The sequence below is a fragment of the Brienomyrus brachyistius genome, unplaced genomic scaffold (genome assembly GCF_023856365.1).
Source record: "Brienomyrus brachyistius isolate T26 unplaced genomic scaffold, BBRACH_0.4 scaffold57, whole genome shotgun sequence".
Classification (NCBI taxonomy): Eukaryota; Metazoa; Chordata; class Actinopteri; order Osteoglossiformes; family Mormyridae; genus Brienomyrus; species Brienomyrus brachyistius.
In genome coordinates this window covers 1380575-1398438 of record NW_026042332.1, presented here as the reverse complement: position 1 = coordinate 1398438, position 17864 = coordinate 1380575, and the positions used below count along the sequence as shown (strand labels likewise).

General features: G+C 39.2%; 1 protein-coding gene across 5 annotated transcripts in view; it reads left to right on the top strand.

Annotated features, from left to right (window-relative positions):
* The first annotated feature begins 6989 nt into the window (after window positions 1–6989).
* Window positions 6990–17864, top strand: part of LOC125724507 (ephrin type-A receptor 3-like) — a 431178-nt gene continuing 420303 nt past the window's right edge. For all 5 annotated transcript variants that reach the window (XM_049001234.1, XM_049001236.1, XM_049001235.1 and 2 more), the window contains exons 1-2: window positions 6990–7207; window positions 17207–17271. In XM_049001234.1, the coding sequence (XP_048857191.1) occupies window positions 7123–7207; window positions 17207–17271 (150 nt within the window). In that variant the 5' untranslated portion in view covers window positions 6990–7122. The remainder of the gene's footprint in view (window positions 7208–17206; window positions 17272–17864) is intronic.

Here is a 17864-nt window from a genome sequence, read left to right as displayed (position 1 = left end):
AATAATATAATCTTCAGTAGACAGTCATTATTATAAATTATCATTTCACATATTTATATATATATATATATATATATATATATATATATATATATAATTCATTTTAAGTATTCTGGTGCCTTAATTCAGTGCAAAAGGGAGACTGCCCATGTTTACGCAGAACAGTCCTTCATAACAAATAATAACGTGTTCATCTGCTCTCAGAAGTCATTTTTGTTTTTTTATTAGCTTGCCTGTGAGGCTGGTATGTCTTGCCTATAAGGCCGTAAGGGAAACATTAATCGCTCGTTCTCGTACGATCTGTAACTCCTGGTTCTTGTAGACCTTTTATTGTAGAGACCTCCCTGGCTTTCGAACTCCAGACCCTCGAGGTTCTGGAAGCAGCCTTAAGCATGTGGAAGCTGTGAAAAGGTCACTGAGTGAATTGGTGGAGTTCCTTGGCTGACCTAATGAAGGCAGACAGGAAGCCCACTGCAACACTTGCACAATACATGCTCAGTCCTTTCTGGAGTACGGGAGGCTACCACACCCAGAGGACTGGGCAAGCAGGTGGCCTGGACATTCTAAGGTTTTTTCTCTACTTACCTCTGTCTGTCTTTTGGTATTTGCCACTAAATTATGCATGTATATACATTAGCTTTGCGGATTAAGTGCCACGTGCCGATTAAAGGGATGGTCAGCAAACCCCATACAGGCTGTTGTAACGGTTCTGATGAAAAGTGACTCTTTTATGGGTATATAACCTAATTTATTTAGTTGTCTGCTGCATCTTAATAAAGCAAATTCCACACTGTGCAAAAGTTATTTGTTATTTATTTATAGCTATTAATCTAGGTAGTAAGTGTGTTTTTTAAAATAATGTTTATTAGAATATATACCAATAAACAGCAATACATATAAAAGGAACAACATCTTGTTGGATGGTTAGAGAAACACCACTTTGGTTTCTAAATCTATCATCAGGGGCACCTCAGCCATTCCAAGCGTTACATTTCACTACCAACTCACTTCATTAATTAACTCAATTGATCAATAAGCTTCCTGAGGTATTGACTGGAACAACAAGGCGAGCTCATGGTCAGGTTCAACAAATACCTGAGTATACTGGAGTACACTGATTGGTAACAGCAAATGTTCTGCTGACCTGAGGAGAGTTTCGAAAGTGGTTAAGCTGACACACTTTGACAAGCAGAAAATCTTAGATTTACACCAACATAAACATAATCTAAACTTTATTTTGTATGGCAGCCTATGACTTTTGCAGAATACTGCATAAATGTTACAGGTTTTGGAAGTAATTATTATAATAAAAGTATTATAGAGCGAGGAAATGCACGGAAACACTGCAGATGACAAATTATTTTCTTGTGGTTGTATAACTATTTATTTTATCTTTTCTTGGAATATAGGCTTACTTGTATATTTGACTTAAAAATGTTGTCTTTGTTACTACCTGTTACTGCCTGGAAAGTAACTGAAATTGTAAACTGTTTTTTCTGCATTTGCAAAATATCCCCTGTAGGAACAGACATTTAGGCTCTGTTCTGAGACCAGTTTCTCTGTAATACCCCATTTACTGTTGATCTGGATCATAACATTACAGTGGTGAATTATTGCTCTTGGCTCTCTGCATAGAGAGGAAACAGTTAATCTAACACGGCAGGTTTCTGATTTCCTTATAATTTATTTCCTGAATGGACTAACCTGTTCAATTTGAAATAAAAGCTCAAACACCACGAACTACCACGGTGCCACAACAGTTCAGAAAATCACCTTTTTTCACAACATTTCAAATTTGTCTTTCCGCTCCAGCTTCTTAAACAAACCACAATATGCTTAAGAGACAAACCATACTGAGTGAAAAGAAAATGGAACTTTTCTATGTATTTACCACCCCAGAATATATTACATTACACCTGAATGATTTCATGACTTTATTTTTTTAGAAGACATTCATGTCTTGCATATGTAAGTCCCTCTGCTTGGCTCATTCATGGGTTCAGTTGATCTGCTTGATAATAGTGCATTTAAACACGGGTCTCATTGCCGCAAAACCCAAAAAGCTGACATAATTGGTAATAATCCTTTTCATTACAGTAATAACAGTGTTATCATGAAGAGGATCTTTTTTCGCATCACTTAAGACTGGTGGATTTTAAAGTCGGATCCCATGCATTCCTGTGGGTTCTGTTCCAGTGGTTTGCCAGTTGTTGAGTCAGTCAGAAGAAAGGAAAATTGGTGATTTATGGAGTGACAAGGGCTAATTTTCAGTGTTTGGCCTTTTTGGGCGGGTTTCTGTATGTGAAGTAGACTGTAACGATACCGGAGTAGCTTCAAGCAGCATCGCAGAGAGGCCAGTATTAGTGCTTTTGTGGCTGGAAAAGACCGCCCACCTATGAAGTTGGTACAGGATGGTCAAATGGCATTAAACAGCACCGTGGCCCAATCAGAACAGGTGATGTAAGATAGAGGAATTAATCAGCACACATCTGGGTCACACAGGGTTACACAGACGATGAACAGCTTTGCCGTGGAGCTTTACTGACTTTCCCTTATTATGGTTATCATACAATTTGTTTCCTTTTGTCTTGTAGTTGTAAAATGGCTGTGCTAGTGTACAAAAGACAAATATTCTGAAAGAATCTACTGTATAGTGAACTTGGCCTACCAGCTGTTTGTGATGGAGTAGCTTAGTAAGGGAATCGTTTAGACAGGAAATAATTTACATTTATGGTAGCAATTTTTCATAATCTGTATAAATTGTTAAAATCCACTGTGATGCCACGTTCGGCTAAGGATGAAGCTTATCTTTTTTACAGCCACACTCATGTCATTCTCAGAGGTGCCGTTCTATGATTCATGGGAATATTTAACTCGACGTACGGAGAGGTGAACAGGAAGAAGCCTATCCAATGAACGTCTGATTGTGAGAAAGTTTGGGGTCCAGGAATACAAGATACGAGGCAAAAGGACTCCGTTAGGGATATTTTGTAAGAATTGAGTTTCTTTTTTCCTTAACATTGCTGACAAACACAATAAAATCTGAAAGTAAATTAAAATATTGGTATGGGGGAGAAGATGACATACGTCAAAGTTCATCTGCAAGGACAGATGGACTCTAAAGAGGATAGCTGATAAACTCCAGAAAAAGTCACAATAAAAGACAGCGAGTCTCACTGGGGAGCTTCACAGGTCTGGCACAGCTGGTACCCAAAGCCGGTACTGAAGGAAGCACAACCTGGGCCAGGGAGCATGATATCCAGACACCTGAGCAAGAGACCGAACCAATGCGACCCGACGAGTCTTTCACCCCCTTTCTGACACAGATTTATATTCGGATAAAGCCAAAGGATGCCTTCAACCATATGGGCAGGCACAAAGAACTGCTCCCGCACAGTGTTCCCATACTGCAAGGCGATAATTCCCCATAAAAAACTACTAAATTAATCGAAGAGTAATTTCATGAAGACCACAATGAAGTTAAAATCTGTCCATGGTCTATCGAGTTCCTCCAGCTAAACGTGGCATATTCTGGATCGCAGGATGTGAAGTTTATTTCTACCTCTTTCTTCCCTCAGAGAAATGGAGGCTTTTCTTCTTGGTCCGAAATCCCACTGCACACACTTCAGCACTTACATGAGACGTAGTTTCAAAAAGGACTGAAGCCGTTCTGAGATAAAAGAGAGTGTCTTCTCCATACGAGTTACTGTACACGAGAGTTGCATACACTATCAAGGATAGTGCGTAGCACTGTTATCTCACACTTCTATGGTTGAGGGTTCGAGTCTCACCTCTGTGCCGATTGTGTGGATTTTTTAGTGTTCTCTGTTTTACTTCAATTTCAACCTGGTAGTTTTCTTTTTACTTGACAAAACATGCAGTTACTCTAGCTGGCGTGGTCACAGTATATCAGTGTGTGTGTGTTTACATGTCCATGTCTAGTGATGGGCTGGTATCCCATCCAGTGTGTACTGCAGGTTTCTGTCCTGTTCCTCTTTGAACAGTCCCCAAGTGGTTTGAATATGGATGAATATATATTTTGAGAAATGTCTCAGAATATTTAATTGACATTCAACCCAACACTTTCAAGCTTTACAACTTTTTTCTTTATCTGAAATTTCAAGCATACCCATAAAAATAAAACTTTATAAAATAGAAGTCAAAATAAAATATATATTTAAAAACAACTTCAATTAAAAAAAATATAGGGAATAAGTTATGGATTTTGCTAAAATAATATGACATGCTGAATAAAAAACGTTTTTATTAGTTTGGACTTTTATAATTAATTGAAGCATTTTGCAAGGCAAATTACTCTCTTTTTTAAATATAATTAAACAAAACAAAATTAAATATACAATAAAAAGACGATATTACTTACTGCTGCATTCACTTTTTAATTAAATTTCTTGTGCTTAAACTGTACGCTCAGTTATTGCTGATGTTGAACATGTCTCTCGCCTTCATAAAACCTGTTCAGTAGCTACAAAGACTATTAAATGTAGAAAAGGCTTCTGATGCCAGTAGCTGATGTGAAATGATCCAAGGATGGATTAGGGTTTTCTGCAGGTTGCTTGTTTGATAAACAGATTTCTGTGTCATTCTGATGACGAGCAAGACCCCCACCAGTAATGTAGACCCTGTGTAACTTTACCAGAAGTGGCTACTTTCATAACTCTACCGAAGGCTCACCTATTATTAAATATCTTCTGACTACAGATTGCATTAAATCTTCCATCCATCCATTTTCCAAACCGCTTATCCTACTGGGTCGCGGGGGTCTGGAGCCTATCCCTAAAGCAATGGGCATGAGGCAGGGAACATCCCAGGATGGGGGGCCAGCCCATCGCAGGGCACACTCACACACCATTCACTCACACACGCATTCCTACAGGCAATTTAGCAACTCCAATTAGCCTCAGCATGTCTTTGGACTGTGGGGGGAAACCGGAGTACCCAGAAGAAACCCCACGACGACATGGGGAGAACATGCAAACTCCACATACATGTGACCCAGGCGGAGACTCGAACCCGGGTCTCAGAGGTGTGAGGCAACAGTGCTAACCACTGCACCACCATGCCGCCCCGCATTAAATCTTATTAAAGCAAATTAAATTTGCAAACAGTTTTGTATAGTTTTGAGCACACAATTTCTGTTATAATACATTCAGTGACAGAATGGCTAATCTATGTTTTTTAGTACTATATATACTCATGTATATACTCATCCGAAGTCATTTGTAATACTGGAATGCATGTGTCTAATCACTGTCCTTGTCACTGTCCCTGTCACTGTCACTGCCAGGTTGATGGAAGGCAAATATACGCTGGAATAACTGAAATGTAGTAATTTTATCTCTCAACTTCTTTTCCTGTAAAAGGAAATTATTTACACATGAAGGCTTCTTAATGGCAGAGGACAGCAGACGTAAAAATGCACAATTTTAGTGTCCAAGATGTTTGTTTGTATATAATTTTCTCAGTCTCATGTCTAATGAAAACTTAAGAATGGTTTAAATGACTGTAATGTGGCATTGTAGACATGGATATAACATTTTTTATTTTACGAATCTGAAATAAAAATTGTGAAAATATATAATTCCTCTAGTTCCAATGAATGTAGACAGTTTAGAGCAGGTGACAGTTACAGTGAGGCTGAACGGGTCATTTTCCCTGACATCTGTGTTGTACAGCTTATGGTTGACTGTGACAGGACAGAGAATGTTGACCTGCGGAAATGTCTGCAAAGTGTTTGACGATTCCAGCCTGTTTTGTGGGTGGAAATAGTGTCTGAAGGGGGACTGACGGCTGGCGTGAGACAGCCCACACTGTGTGCGGGGGACTGGCAAAGCCTCATTTTACACATGGCCCCGGGCACAGCTATCGCTCAGCTTCAGTCTTCATTCAGGAAGCTCACCTTCTCTCCCTCTCCACAATTCTTCTCTTTCTGTTGCATTTAAAGGTGCAACTTCTGTAAAGGATAAATACATATATAGACTATAGTTTACTGAGTAAAAATGGACTCTGGTTTCCTCTTAACCTGTTAGCTACCAGTTACCAAGTTCATACAACACTGACTTATACTACCAATTCAGTTTGGTAAACCAGATTCATCCGTAACATGGAGCTATATGTATACTCATTATTGTTATTGCATTTTAAATTCAGAATAGTGTACTAAATACCACAAATAGCAAGGAACCATCAATTACCCTATGTTAAATTAAGCAGGACACCTTTAAAAAGAAAAAAAAAACAACTAATAATATCAGCATTAATCATAGCCTTTCTGTAATGCAGTAACAAATTACAGAGCAAAGGATCAGAAACTCAGGAGTCTTTTGCAGCTAAGAAGAAGTAACCATCGTTTATGAAACTCTGCATGCCAATAGAAGCGGTTTGGAAATATACAATTAAATACACAGAAGGACTGGACAATATCACATGGGCATAGAAGAGAAGGAAGCATATTAAATACATAAATAATAGTTGTGATTATATGGAAAATGAAAATTATAAATATAAATGTTCAATATTCTAGAGCACTATCATTTGCCATTGAATTGGGATGTATTTCTGATCATATTATTGCTATACACGTTTTCAACAATTCCCTAGTTAAATTTCAGGTATGCATTAAAATGAACAACATACACCTTTTGGGATTTTTAGGAATACACCTGCACTTATTTCAAAGTCTGCGTAGCTTGATAATTTTAAATGTATAACTTTATAACCAACTTCGTCCTAATTATGCGAATAAATTCACTCGTTATATTCCATTTTGAATTGCCATTACAATAAGTGATATGTCCGATAAAAAATTAAAAAAAAAATTGGCCCTTACTTTATCTTTCCTGGAAGAATAACCTGACTCCCCTGTGAACCCGTGCGGCCCTGGCAGGTAGGACCCAGCGGAAAACAGGAGCGCTTCGCAAGAGCCATTCTGGGTGAAGGAGCGCTGAAGACAGAGAAAGCGAGCAGACTCCTCCTCATCTCCGGTGTCAAACTTGACATCAGCCTCTGAGCCCAGAATGGTAACTCGTGTCGCAGCCGGAGCCCTCACACCAGTGGCATGCTTTGTGGAGTTATGCGCCTCGCACTGCCCTCTGAACCGCGGCCATGGATTGCAGACTCGGCGTGCTTTTTCTCGCAATCTTCACATGTAGTTGCGGAGCACAGCTTAGCAGTTATCCATCTAATGAAGGTAAGTTGGCATCGCAAATCAACGCAAGGGAGACGGGAATCGTGCTCCACTTCTCCGAGCCGGCTACCAATGTTGTCCGCTGCACTTAATTATACATATATAGCCATTTAGATAATGAGGTCCCGAACGAGCTGCGTAAACCCATTATAAATGTTCAAAAGTGGGTTATTGGGATCACTAATCTGTGCTGCCCGGTACGGAGCGCTGGACGCTTGACTTTTTGTGAACTGGGGTCTGCGTAACGCACGCAAGGTTTTAAATGTCCCCTCAGTAAAGCTGGCAAAACGTAAATGGTATAAACCCTTACCGTCGAAATCAGTATCAGTATATTAATATATATGAGTGAAGAACCGTTTTAATACTTAGTCGTCCAATAAACCTCTACTTTAAACTGCAGTTGCATTATGCCTTACGTTGTGTTTTATCAGTGCCAGTTATTATGATGCCATTTAATTATTTGCCGGTAGTGATTATATATTAGCCGCTTTAATAAGCACCCAGGATCTTCACCTTGAGTAACTACGATATGTAAATTAACATATAACTTTGCCATCGTGATTTGAATGTATTTATTTTTTATTTTGTTTGATTCGTAATATTAACTGAGAAAAGTATTGTAGTGTTTATGGGCTACTTTGTTTACAATTGATAATGTAGGCTAATATATTTTATGGATAGTTTTATAAGGTGTAATAATGTACGTTGGCCTACAAAAAATATATGTTTGCACGCTTTCAAATTAATGTCAAGAATTACAGCAGAATAAGTACACCTTTAGACAAACAGAATGGCGTTTAAGTTAACTACATTATCACCTTAAAATTAATCTGTCACCCGGCCTATCTTGAATGTTGGGATGTATTAATTACAACTAGTTTGTACAGTTTCATACAGATAAAACCATATTTTAACCCATGGAAAGCATGGGACGAACAGAGTAATTTTAGCGCCTTAAACTGAAGATGCCAGTTTTATGACTGTTTTTGCAGTTTTATACAGATAAAACTCATTTCAAACTCCAGCAAGCGCCGGGTGAAGTGAGTAATTGTAACGCCTGAAAGCTGCCAGCTTTTTAGACGTTAATATTTCTTTTTTGTATTTATACGAAAAGCAGTTGGAAGCACGCATTTAGAATTACCATGGTAAAAAATAAGATCAGATTACTAAAAGTCGATATAAATTCGGAGTATACATATTTCAATATCTAGAGTCTTATTTATTATGTATTAGTCGTTACTGCGGACATGATATGTATATGACAAATTTCATGCACCACATATTGAATAGTAAATGCATTTGAAAATAAATCTCACGCTGTTCAAAGTGTAATTGGTTAATAAATATTTTAACCATCATGGTAAATTAGTCATTTAAAATGAAATATATAAAGCACATCTGAAAGGAAAAACGCACATTTGGGGTATAATGGCTTTTGTCTCTTACCCTGTCGTCTTAGTGTTAAATCACAGATGGTAACACACACAGTGGAGGCGCACAAACTGCGTGTGTAGTAACTTGTGAAGCAAATTGAAATTAACTTGATTTGCATGGATAATACAGATACGTTTAAGAGTTAGGTTTCGCTTAATTATATTGGCATTATCATATGTGGCTTTTTTTTATTAGCAGAAAAACATAATCAGTTTCTGTTTCATAGCAGCTGAAACTCTAGACTACAATTAATTGTAGCTACAGAGTTGCATTTAAGTACTATAAGAGTTGTCCTGTTCAGGGAGTACCCCTACCCTCTGCCCTTTGCTGTCTGCTACAGGGTCTAGCCTACCCCCTCCCTTGCAGCCTTCTTTAGGGTAAGCGTTTGGAAGGTGGGTGGATGGATGGATGGGGTTGTAGGATGTTTATGTTTTAATGCCTATTGGGGTCAGGTTTCTATTAATCTGCCAAAAAATGTGTTGCAGCCTAATATTGAGTCGTTAACTTGCTTCCCTGCGTTTTGTGAATGGTTTGCTCACGTAGTACTTTGCGTTTAATTGAGTTTTATTGCGTAATGCCACGTATGTACACGTAATTTGACTTGAATGTGAGTGTATGTACAGCATTTTTAATTACCTGAACTTTTTTACATCTTAAAAAATAGCTGGACTAACAAGTGCCAATGAAAAAGCCACAACCTGTCTGTCTTTTGGCTGAAAAAAGAGAAAAATTACGTATCAAATACAATATACGTACAATAACGGCATATACTGTCTATGACAATAGCGATTTTTTTAGCTGAACGTAATTCTTAGAAAACTGAACTGAAAATTAGTCGCTGTGATTCCTTTTGGTTTGAAGTTGCCGAAGACCATGTTATTTATTTTCCTCAACATTTCAACACCTTGAATTGCCTAAAAGAAGTTACCGGTGACTGTTATTAGAAAATAAACTACACAAATTGCATAATCATTAGTGTATTCCCTCATTCTACACAATATGCACGTAATATAACGTATGACTCTTTAATACGTTGGACTGTTCATTTTAACGCTATTGATATCATGTTAGCTACCAGATACAATCCATCTTTCCATCCGTCTTCTATGCAGCTTATCCGGCACAGTGTCGTAAATTACTCCAAAGAACAGTACTTTTTATGGTATAACACCCTGGAAGCGGCGGTTCAACCGGCAAGGGTCAGTATTGAGCTACAGGTCCTCCCGAGAGCGTCAAAAGCCACCCCAGTACTCACAAACTAAATCCAAATTTAACAATAAAATAAAGTCGAAGAAAGGAAACAAACGAGACAAAGCAAACACGCGCCAAGACTTCCAGTCATACTACAACTAAAATAGCCATCGCTAATTAAAATGCTTTATGTTTATGCTTTATGCTAAATATTTGAAGTGTAACCTTAGACTTGATTTTGGCAGATGAAACTGTGCAGCATTTCATTTAATGAGCTTTCTCTTAGAGATGTAGTAACTTGAACTTGAATTAAAAAAAATCCTTATTTTTGTCCTGTATGCCTTTGTCTTGAATGTGGTATCATAGATTTATACAAGAATTTGCTCTTAACATCTGTAGTTGTGATTTCTATACATTTTAGTTGATTTTGTAAGTGTAAATAAACGAATAGACAGCTATTAATGATTTTGATGGTTCTAATTGTTTCATCTTTTTTCCCCAGATGAACAAATAAATGATTGTAACTCGAGTGGGATAGTTGAGTTTTGATGAAATGTTCTTCTGTCTACCACTTTATTCTAATTTCCTTGGTGCTTATAGTCTCAGGATATTCGGAATGTAGTGCTATGAATTAATCAATTTCTCACTAGTTTATTGTTTCTGATTCAGTATTTTTTATACATTATTTTTATATGTTCCAGTTATTAATTTTAAGGATTCAAGCAATATTATAATTTTGTTTTCAGCAACTTTATTGATATTTTACAACTTTTAATATTTTAATTATTACTTATTGCTCACATTAATATTAAACACGTTTCTCAACTAAAGAGTGCAATATGAAATGTGTGGCTACAGTATGAGGACACAAAAGGTTCAGTTTTGGCTAAACTTTTATTTAATTCCAACTTGCTGACTGTTACGTGTCTTGATTACGATAAAATATTCATTATGTGTTGGCCTGGCTACTCACCACATCTTGTTAACAAGGTCTTCCAAGCAGATGTAATGCTTCAAGGTTATTGCTGTTCAATTTGTTTGTTGACTAGTCACTTATACGATTGTTACTCTCTAAATATAATTTAGCTATAACCCGCAGATTTATGATACTTGTTGGTATCGGGTTTATTTTCATTAAAGTTTTCGGTTTTCTAAATATTAGATAAAGGTTATATTAGTGAATGTGTGATTTCCCTCACATTTCAATACGGGTTGATTTAGGAAACTGTTGGTTCAGATGGGTTCTTACACAAATAAATTACTCCTAAAATATTACTCTGCAGTTAGGAATGCTCTGCTCTCTGACATTCTACTGCCGTGAATATAACTATAATCAAATAAACAAATAATCTAGCTATCATCTATGACTGTAACATGGGATGATTTCTCGTGGTGGGTAGCATAGTGACTCAGTGCTGTTTTCTGACAGCCCTGGGGGTGCCGGTCCAAATCTAGCGTCAGAGTTCTGCCGGTTCTTGTGTGGGTGCTCTGGATGCGTCCTGCAGTCTGAAAACATCGATGACTTTAAACTGCCCTTTGTAAAGCTCTGGCATCCATCCTCTGTGGTGCCAGGATGAGCACAACCCACGTTGCGTAAGTAGCGATTGACTGTGGGTGGGGGAAGGGGTGTGAGAGGGGCGCAGATACCCTGGCAGACCCAGTGGGCCCAGCACTTCGCAGGGGCAAGCTGACATTTTCTCAGAGGCCTCAGAATGTCCCTCCATGGGAGAATCTTTTAGCCTTAATTTGGTAGCAGTAGACATTAGCTCTAAGCACTAGGCATCTAATTCTCTTCCTGTACAAAAATGCAGGATCCTACCCCAGAGGGTGAGTCAGTGTGCAAAACGCAGTCCTTCCCGGCACTACAGTTGCATAATGAAAGAGAAATGGCAACTGAAAACAATTCATTATCCTGGATTTAATTAGCTTACATTTTATTTTTCTGATTGCATTTTTGAATGTGATTTATATCGTTAATTAAGAGGTAGCCACATGAAAGTTTTATAGTACTGAAACAGTTATCATTTGTGGATCGTGCAGTGATTTCCTGTCAAACGACTCTCCCCTGATTCAAAATAGTATTGGTGCTTTTCTGCAGGAATCACTTACAGATTTATGCTTCCTCTCAAAGTGACCTGAATACTTTAAGCCAACCTATAACGTGCAATATAGTTACTATATAGTCTTGTTAACATAATAGTAATATTTCTCAATATAAGTGACAAATTATGTCAAAAGTTTTAACAAAGGTAAACATCTGGGAAATTGCCGTAATCAATAATCAGTTACAGTTATATTAGGGTGGCTTAAACTGAAATGGATGCAGACAGATTATCTGAAAGTAACATTTATCTAAAATGAAGACAAATATCATTATATTAAGAAGCTTAAAACATAGAGTGCTATTTGAGTCTGCACAAGGTACTGTATTTACCACATGCCTATTTACTATTTATGTCTTTCTGTTGTGTAGCTTGCCTTGTATTTAATATCTGTCTGTTATGCCCTAATTGTTAGTTGCTTGTTGTCATGGCGTCTCCCCACAGTAACAAGCTGTGCCAGCAAAAATATCCACCATCTACATTGGTTGTGTGATAATAAAGACTTATTCAGATTTTTTGTATTTTTATTTTATTGAATTTAAATTTAAAGTGCATTTCTTTTTTTGACAGCCAAAATAATAAAAAAAAATAAACATGCTTGTGTGTGTGTGTGTGTGTGTGAGAGAGAGAGAGAGAGCGAGAGAGAGAGAGAGAGAGAGATATTCTTACCTGACTATAATGTGACTGCATAGGCAGGGGGCCAAGACATTTCTGATAAGGGTAATCAAGACCCCCCGTTTTTTATAAATAACATTGGTGAGGTAAATGTAAATAGGGAGACAGTTTATTCTTCTGTACCATGAACATTTCTCTTTTTCTTCACTGCACACCTCACTGTTATTTCTGTAACACAATGCACAATACTGTTTAAAACCTCCAAAAAATGCACAGTGCAGATTTTGGGATACAGGTCTCACCCCCTGTTTCTTGGAGTGGGGCTGATTCCAGGCTATGGATTTAAAAAAAACAAAAACATTGCTGTTGGGTGAACAGGATTGTTTCTTTAGCTTTTATGCCGGAGGTCATGGCAGTTTCCGTTTTGTTGTGGTGGTGCGCTCCACAGAATCAGCTCCGTGCTTGGAGGAAAGTGTTACGAGAGTCAGGGCACCGTTCTGGAGCGCTTCAAATGTGTTTACACGTGTCCCTTTTAAAAATAGCCTTGCTATGGTTGTTGATGTTGTAATATAAGGTGGACCGAAACATCTCAAGCATTTCGAAAGAGGCGAAGGACAAAACAGGACTCGGCTGAATCACTCACAGCACACTGGCAGAATCGCTATTTCATTTGAGGGAGATTGGATCTGTTTTAATTACATGGTGCGGTTGTGACAACCCCCCTGGATTCCAGTATTTACCACGGTCCGTGTCACATGTTTCAAATTTAATCGTGGTCTTAATCAAGCTTTTCTAAACACTGCTGTTAATTTAATGTTTTCCCTTCTTTGTATTGAGTAAATTTATATGAAACTGCCAGATATTAGATTGTGACATTTTGTGAAAGGTTTGAAATGGGATAACATTGATGTCTGTGGTTATGGAGATTTTATATAACCTCCATAAAGGAAAATTAGGGTTTTTAAGGTGGTAATATAATATTACTGTCATAGATAATAGATTTTATTTGAAACGGTAGGAAAAAAAAACTATAAAATATCAGACAGGCAAAAACAATTGACATGTAAATTTTGACCAGTCTTCAATAATAATAAGAATAATAATAACAATAATAATAATAATAATAACAATAATAATAATAATAATAATAATAATAATAATAATGATACATATCTTACATTATTTGAATTTTGTTAAGTCACACATTAGTTTCAATTTGGGGAATGTGTAAAAGAGGTGTTCTTATATGTTAATAGTTAATAGTATTTTATATGTATATCAGGAAAAACTAGAACTTCTCAAAATATTCAACTTTATTAACGTTGATGAATATATGTTTATCTCCTAGCGATAACACTGACTTCTAATTTTTTTAATGTACTCAATGTTTTTCAGTAACTACAGACAGTTACAGTGACTGTGATTATTACCAGATGTGACTTCCACAACCAACAACCTCCATAATTGTTTTTAAGCTGTTAAAGTTATTTTAAAGGCATCTGGTGACTACTATTTATGTCATTTTGCCCTGTATTATAAACTGCCAATCATATTTTATATATGTTAGTTTAAAAAATGGTATAATTATTGTATTCTGAAAGGAAACACTGTTTTTATTTACGGTTTTAAGTTATTAAATCTCTTGTTTACGTCTGTTGGCCCATAGTGTCACAAATGACTCCTCTTAGATTAGGGACACGGGGTTTCCTTGTTGCGCCTGTTTGTTAATGGCTGGTAAAGTGGAAGCTCATTTGCCTAAGGGGCCCCGTGCCTGGAGGTGGGGAGGACGAGACCAGAACGCGGTCAGTGAGGCTGTCGGGATCAGATCAGTGTTTCTTGTGCTTGGTGACACACTGTGAATAATCTCCCTTCTCTCAAAGGTGTGTTTGTGAGATAAAATAAAACCAGCTGACAATGACATCTCTGCATTCTCCTCTTGCGGGAATGAACTCGGCATAACCTCACTGTGATATTGCTGCCGCTTCCTCTGACAATGGCTGCAGTGCTTAAAGGAGAACTCAGCGCTTCTGCGTCAGATGGGCTTCATGTCTGTTCACAGGAGTAGAATGACCGCTGTGTATAATTGTAAATATTGAATATGTAACGTATGGCTGCAAAGCCGTTTCTACCGCCCTGCTGTTTGTGTTGCTGCCTGCTGTCCCAATATGTGCTAGAATCACAAGTGTAATGTAACAGGAGCCTGTGATATAGGGGTTATTTGCCAGTGGGACAGATGCTTCTGGAATTTTCTTTCATGCACATCGATGGGTCTGTCTCTTAAGCATGCCGTTACTGCCCAGTTAGGTTTATATTAAAAATCTGGAAGTCATGCAGAATGGGCAATTCATAGAGCAAGGGCCTCAACATCTTTGCTGCGGAGGAGTTAGCGTGTCGGCTGTGACCCCCCCCCACAGCTAGCTGGGTGTTTTATCTTGCCGATAGAACCTTCACATCTTCTGCTCTCAAATTCTGTTGGTGGGGGGGCAGGTGTAAACACCGCCTCACACCAGTCGGAAATTTTAATTTTAACTAATCTTTAATTAATAGATTTTGCTCAAGAAAAAATATTTGTTGATCATTTACAATTTAATCCTGAAAGCTAAATTTAAATCCTGAAATATTAAAAAAATATGTTAAAGGAATTGAGAGTCTAACTATGGAAGCAACGTGCTGTAATGTTGATAACGGCATGTGCTAATTACAAACACTGAGGTGTGTACAAGCCAAAGGGCTTGGGAAGCCAAATGAAGCGTACTGTCACACAGACTGTGTTTGACAAAGTCAGCTTGAGTACCCCGGGCAGGTGACAAAGTGAGCCATGTACCCCGGGCAGGTGACAAAGTGAGCCATGTACCCCGGGCAGGTGACAAAGTGAGCTATGTAACCCTGGACAGGTGACAAAGTGAGCCATGTACCCCGGGCAGGTGACAAAGTGAGCCATGTACCCTGGGCAGGTGAAAAAGTGAGCTATGTACCCTGGATAGGTGACAAAGTGAGCCATGTACCCTGGGCAGGTGACAAAGTGAACTATGTACCCTGGGCAGGTGACAAAGTGAGCCATGTACGCTGGACAGGTGACAAAGTGAGCCATGTACCCCGGGTAGGTGACAAAGTGAGCTATGTACCCCGGGAAAGTGACAAAGTGAGCCATGTACCCCGAACAGCTGACAAAGTGAGCCATGTACCCCGGGTAGGTGACAAAGTGAGCTATGTACCCCGGGAAAGTGACAAAGTGAGCCATGTACCCCGGGCAGGTGACAAAGTGAACTATGTACCCTGGGCAGGTGACAAAGTGAGCCACGTACCCCGAACAGCTGACAAAGTGAGCCATGTACCCCGGGTAGGTGACAAAGTGAACTATGTACCCTGGGCAGGTGACAAAGTGAGCCATGTACGCCGGACAGGTGACAAAGTGAGCCATGTACCCCAGGCAGGTGACAAAGTGAGCCACGTACCCCGAACAGCTGACAAAGTGAGCCATGTACCCCGGGTAGGTGACAAAGTGAGCTATGTACCCCGGGAAAGTGACAAAGTGAGCCATGTACCCCGGGCAGGTGACAAAGTGAACTATGTACCTCGGGCAGGTGACAAAGTGACCCATGTACCCTGGGTAGGTGACGAAGTGAGCTATGTACCCTGGACAGGTGACAAAGTGAGCCATGTACCCTGGGTAGGTGACAAAGTGAGCTATGTACCCTGGACAGGTGACAAAGTGAGCCACGTACCTCGGACAGGTGACAAAGTGAGCCATGTACCTCGGACAGGTGACAAAGTGAGCCATGTACCCTGGACAGGTGACAAAGTGAGCTATGTACCCTGGACAGGTGACAAAGTGAGCCATGTACCCTGGGTAGGTGACAAAGTGAGCCATGTACCCTGGACAGGTGACAAAGTGAGCCATGTACCCTGGACAGGTGACAAAGTGAGCCACGTACCCTGGGTAGGTGACAAAGTGAGCCATGTACCCTGGACAGGTGACAAAGTGAGCCATGTACCCTGGACAGGTGACAAAGTGAGCCACGTACCCTGGGTAGGTGACAAAGTGAGCCATGTACCCTGGACAGGTGACAAAGTGAGCCATGTACCCTGGGTAGGTGACAAAGTGAGCCATGTACCCTGGACAGGTGACAAAGTGAGCCACGTACCCTGGGTAGGTGAGAAAGTGAGCCATGTACCCTGGACAGGTGACAAAGTGAGCTATGTACCCCGGGCAGGTGACAAAGTGAACCACGTACCCCGGGCAAGTGACAAAGTGAGCCATTTACCCGGGCAGGTACTGGGCTTGCAGTTACTGGGCCTGCAATTACTGGCTCAAAGTTCAAATGTGATCTGTGTTCTGCAGTAAAGCAGAAGCGTTAATAGTGAATTCTGACTGCTCTTTCCTGTTGTTTCCAAACATGAAGTGGATATTCCATCAGATGTATCTATTTCTGAACCAGCTGTCAGTAGCTAGACATGCCTAAATAGCTGTTGTAAGTGGCTCGCACTATGACCAAATTAGCATATGGCTGTGTTCTTGCATAATTCCTTATTAGAATTTATTTCCTGTTTTACTAACAGAAAGAAGAGGCACTTTGTTTATGCATGGTTGCTTAATCGGACAGAAGATACAGGAACCAGCGGCTCCGGCTTATTCAGATTTGTTTTTTTTCTTCCACAGTTAACCTGCTAGATTCAAAAGCAAGTCAAGGAGAACTTGGATGGATTTCCTACCCGTCTCATGGGGTGAGTGTATCGCAGAGCTGCCAAATGACCCCCCCTCCCCCCCTTCTGGGGGGTGCGTGCTCGCTCAGCCTCGCGGGCATCTCTGCGCCGGCCGACTTCCTCGAAGTCTCCGCCTTTTAGCGGATTGCGGCAGCATCCCGTCTTCTGGCCTCACGGTCGACGCATCATTTTCATAAAATCACAAATAACTGGGACAATAACAGGAGAAAATAACGTAAAAAAAATTAAATTGGAAATAAATAAAATATTAATGATTTATTATCATTATCCATCATGGAAAATCCCCAAACACATTTTCATTAATTTCCCATTTCCCATAGAGATTTAACGTAATGGTTATCTGAATGGAAGTGTTTATTTTACCGGAAACGTTTTCCCTGCACTTACCCCAGCTCTAAATTATTATAAGATTTTATGAAGTGTTAAAATTACTCATTGGCACTTGCTTATTGTAACACACCAATTTGTTCTGGGTTGCCTTTACTGAGTTTATAGTTCTAGGGTCTATAAACAATATCTCCAGTTATTTTAATTATTTACTTTGTTATGAAAGGAAATATGTACTATATAAATTATTTTAATACAGTGCTATT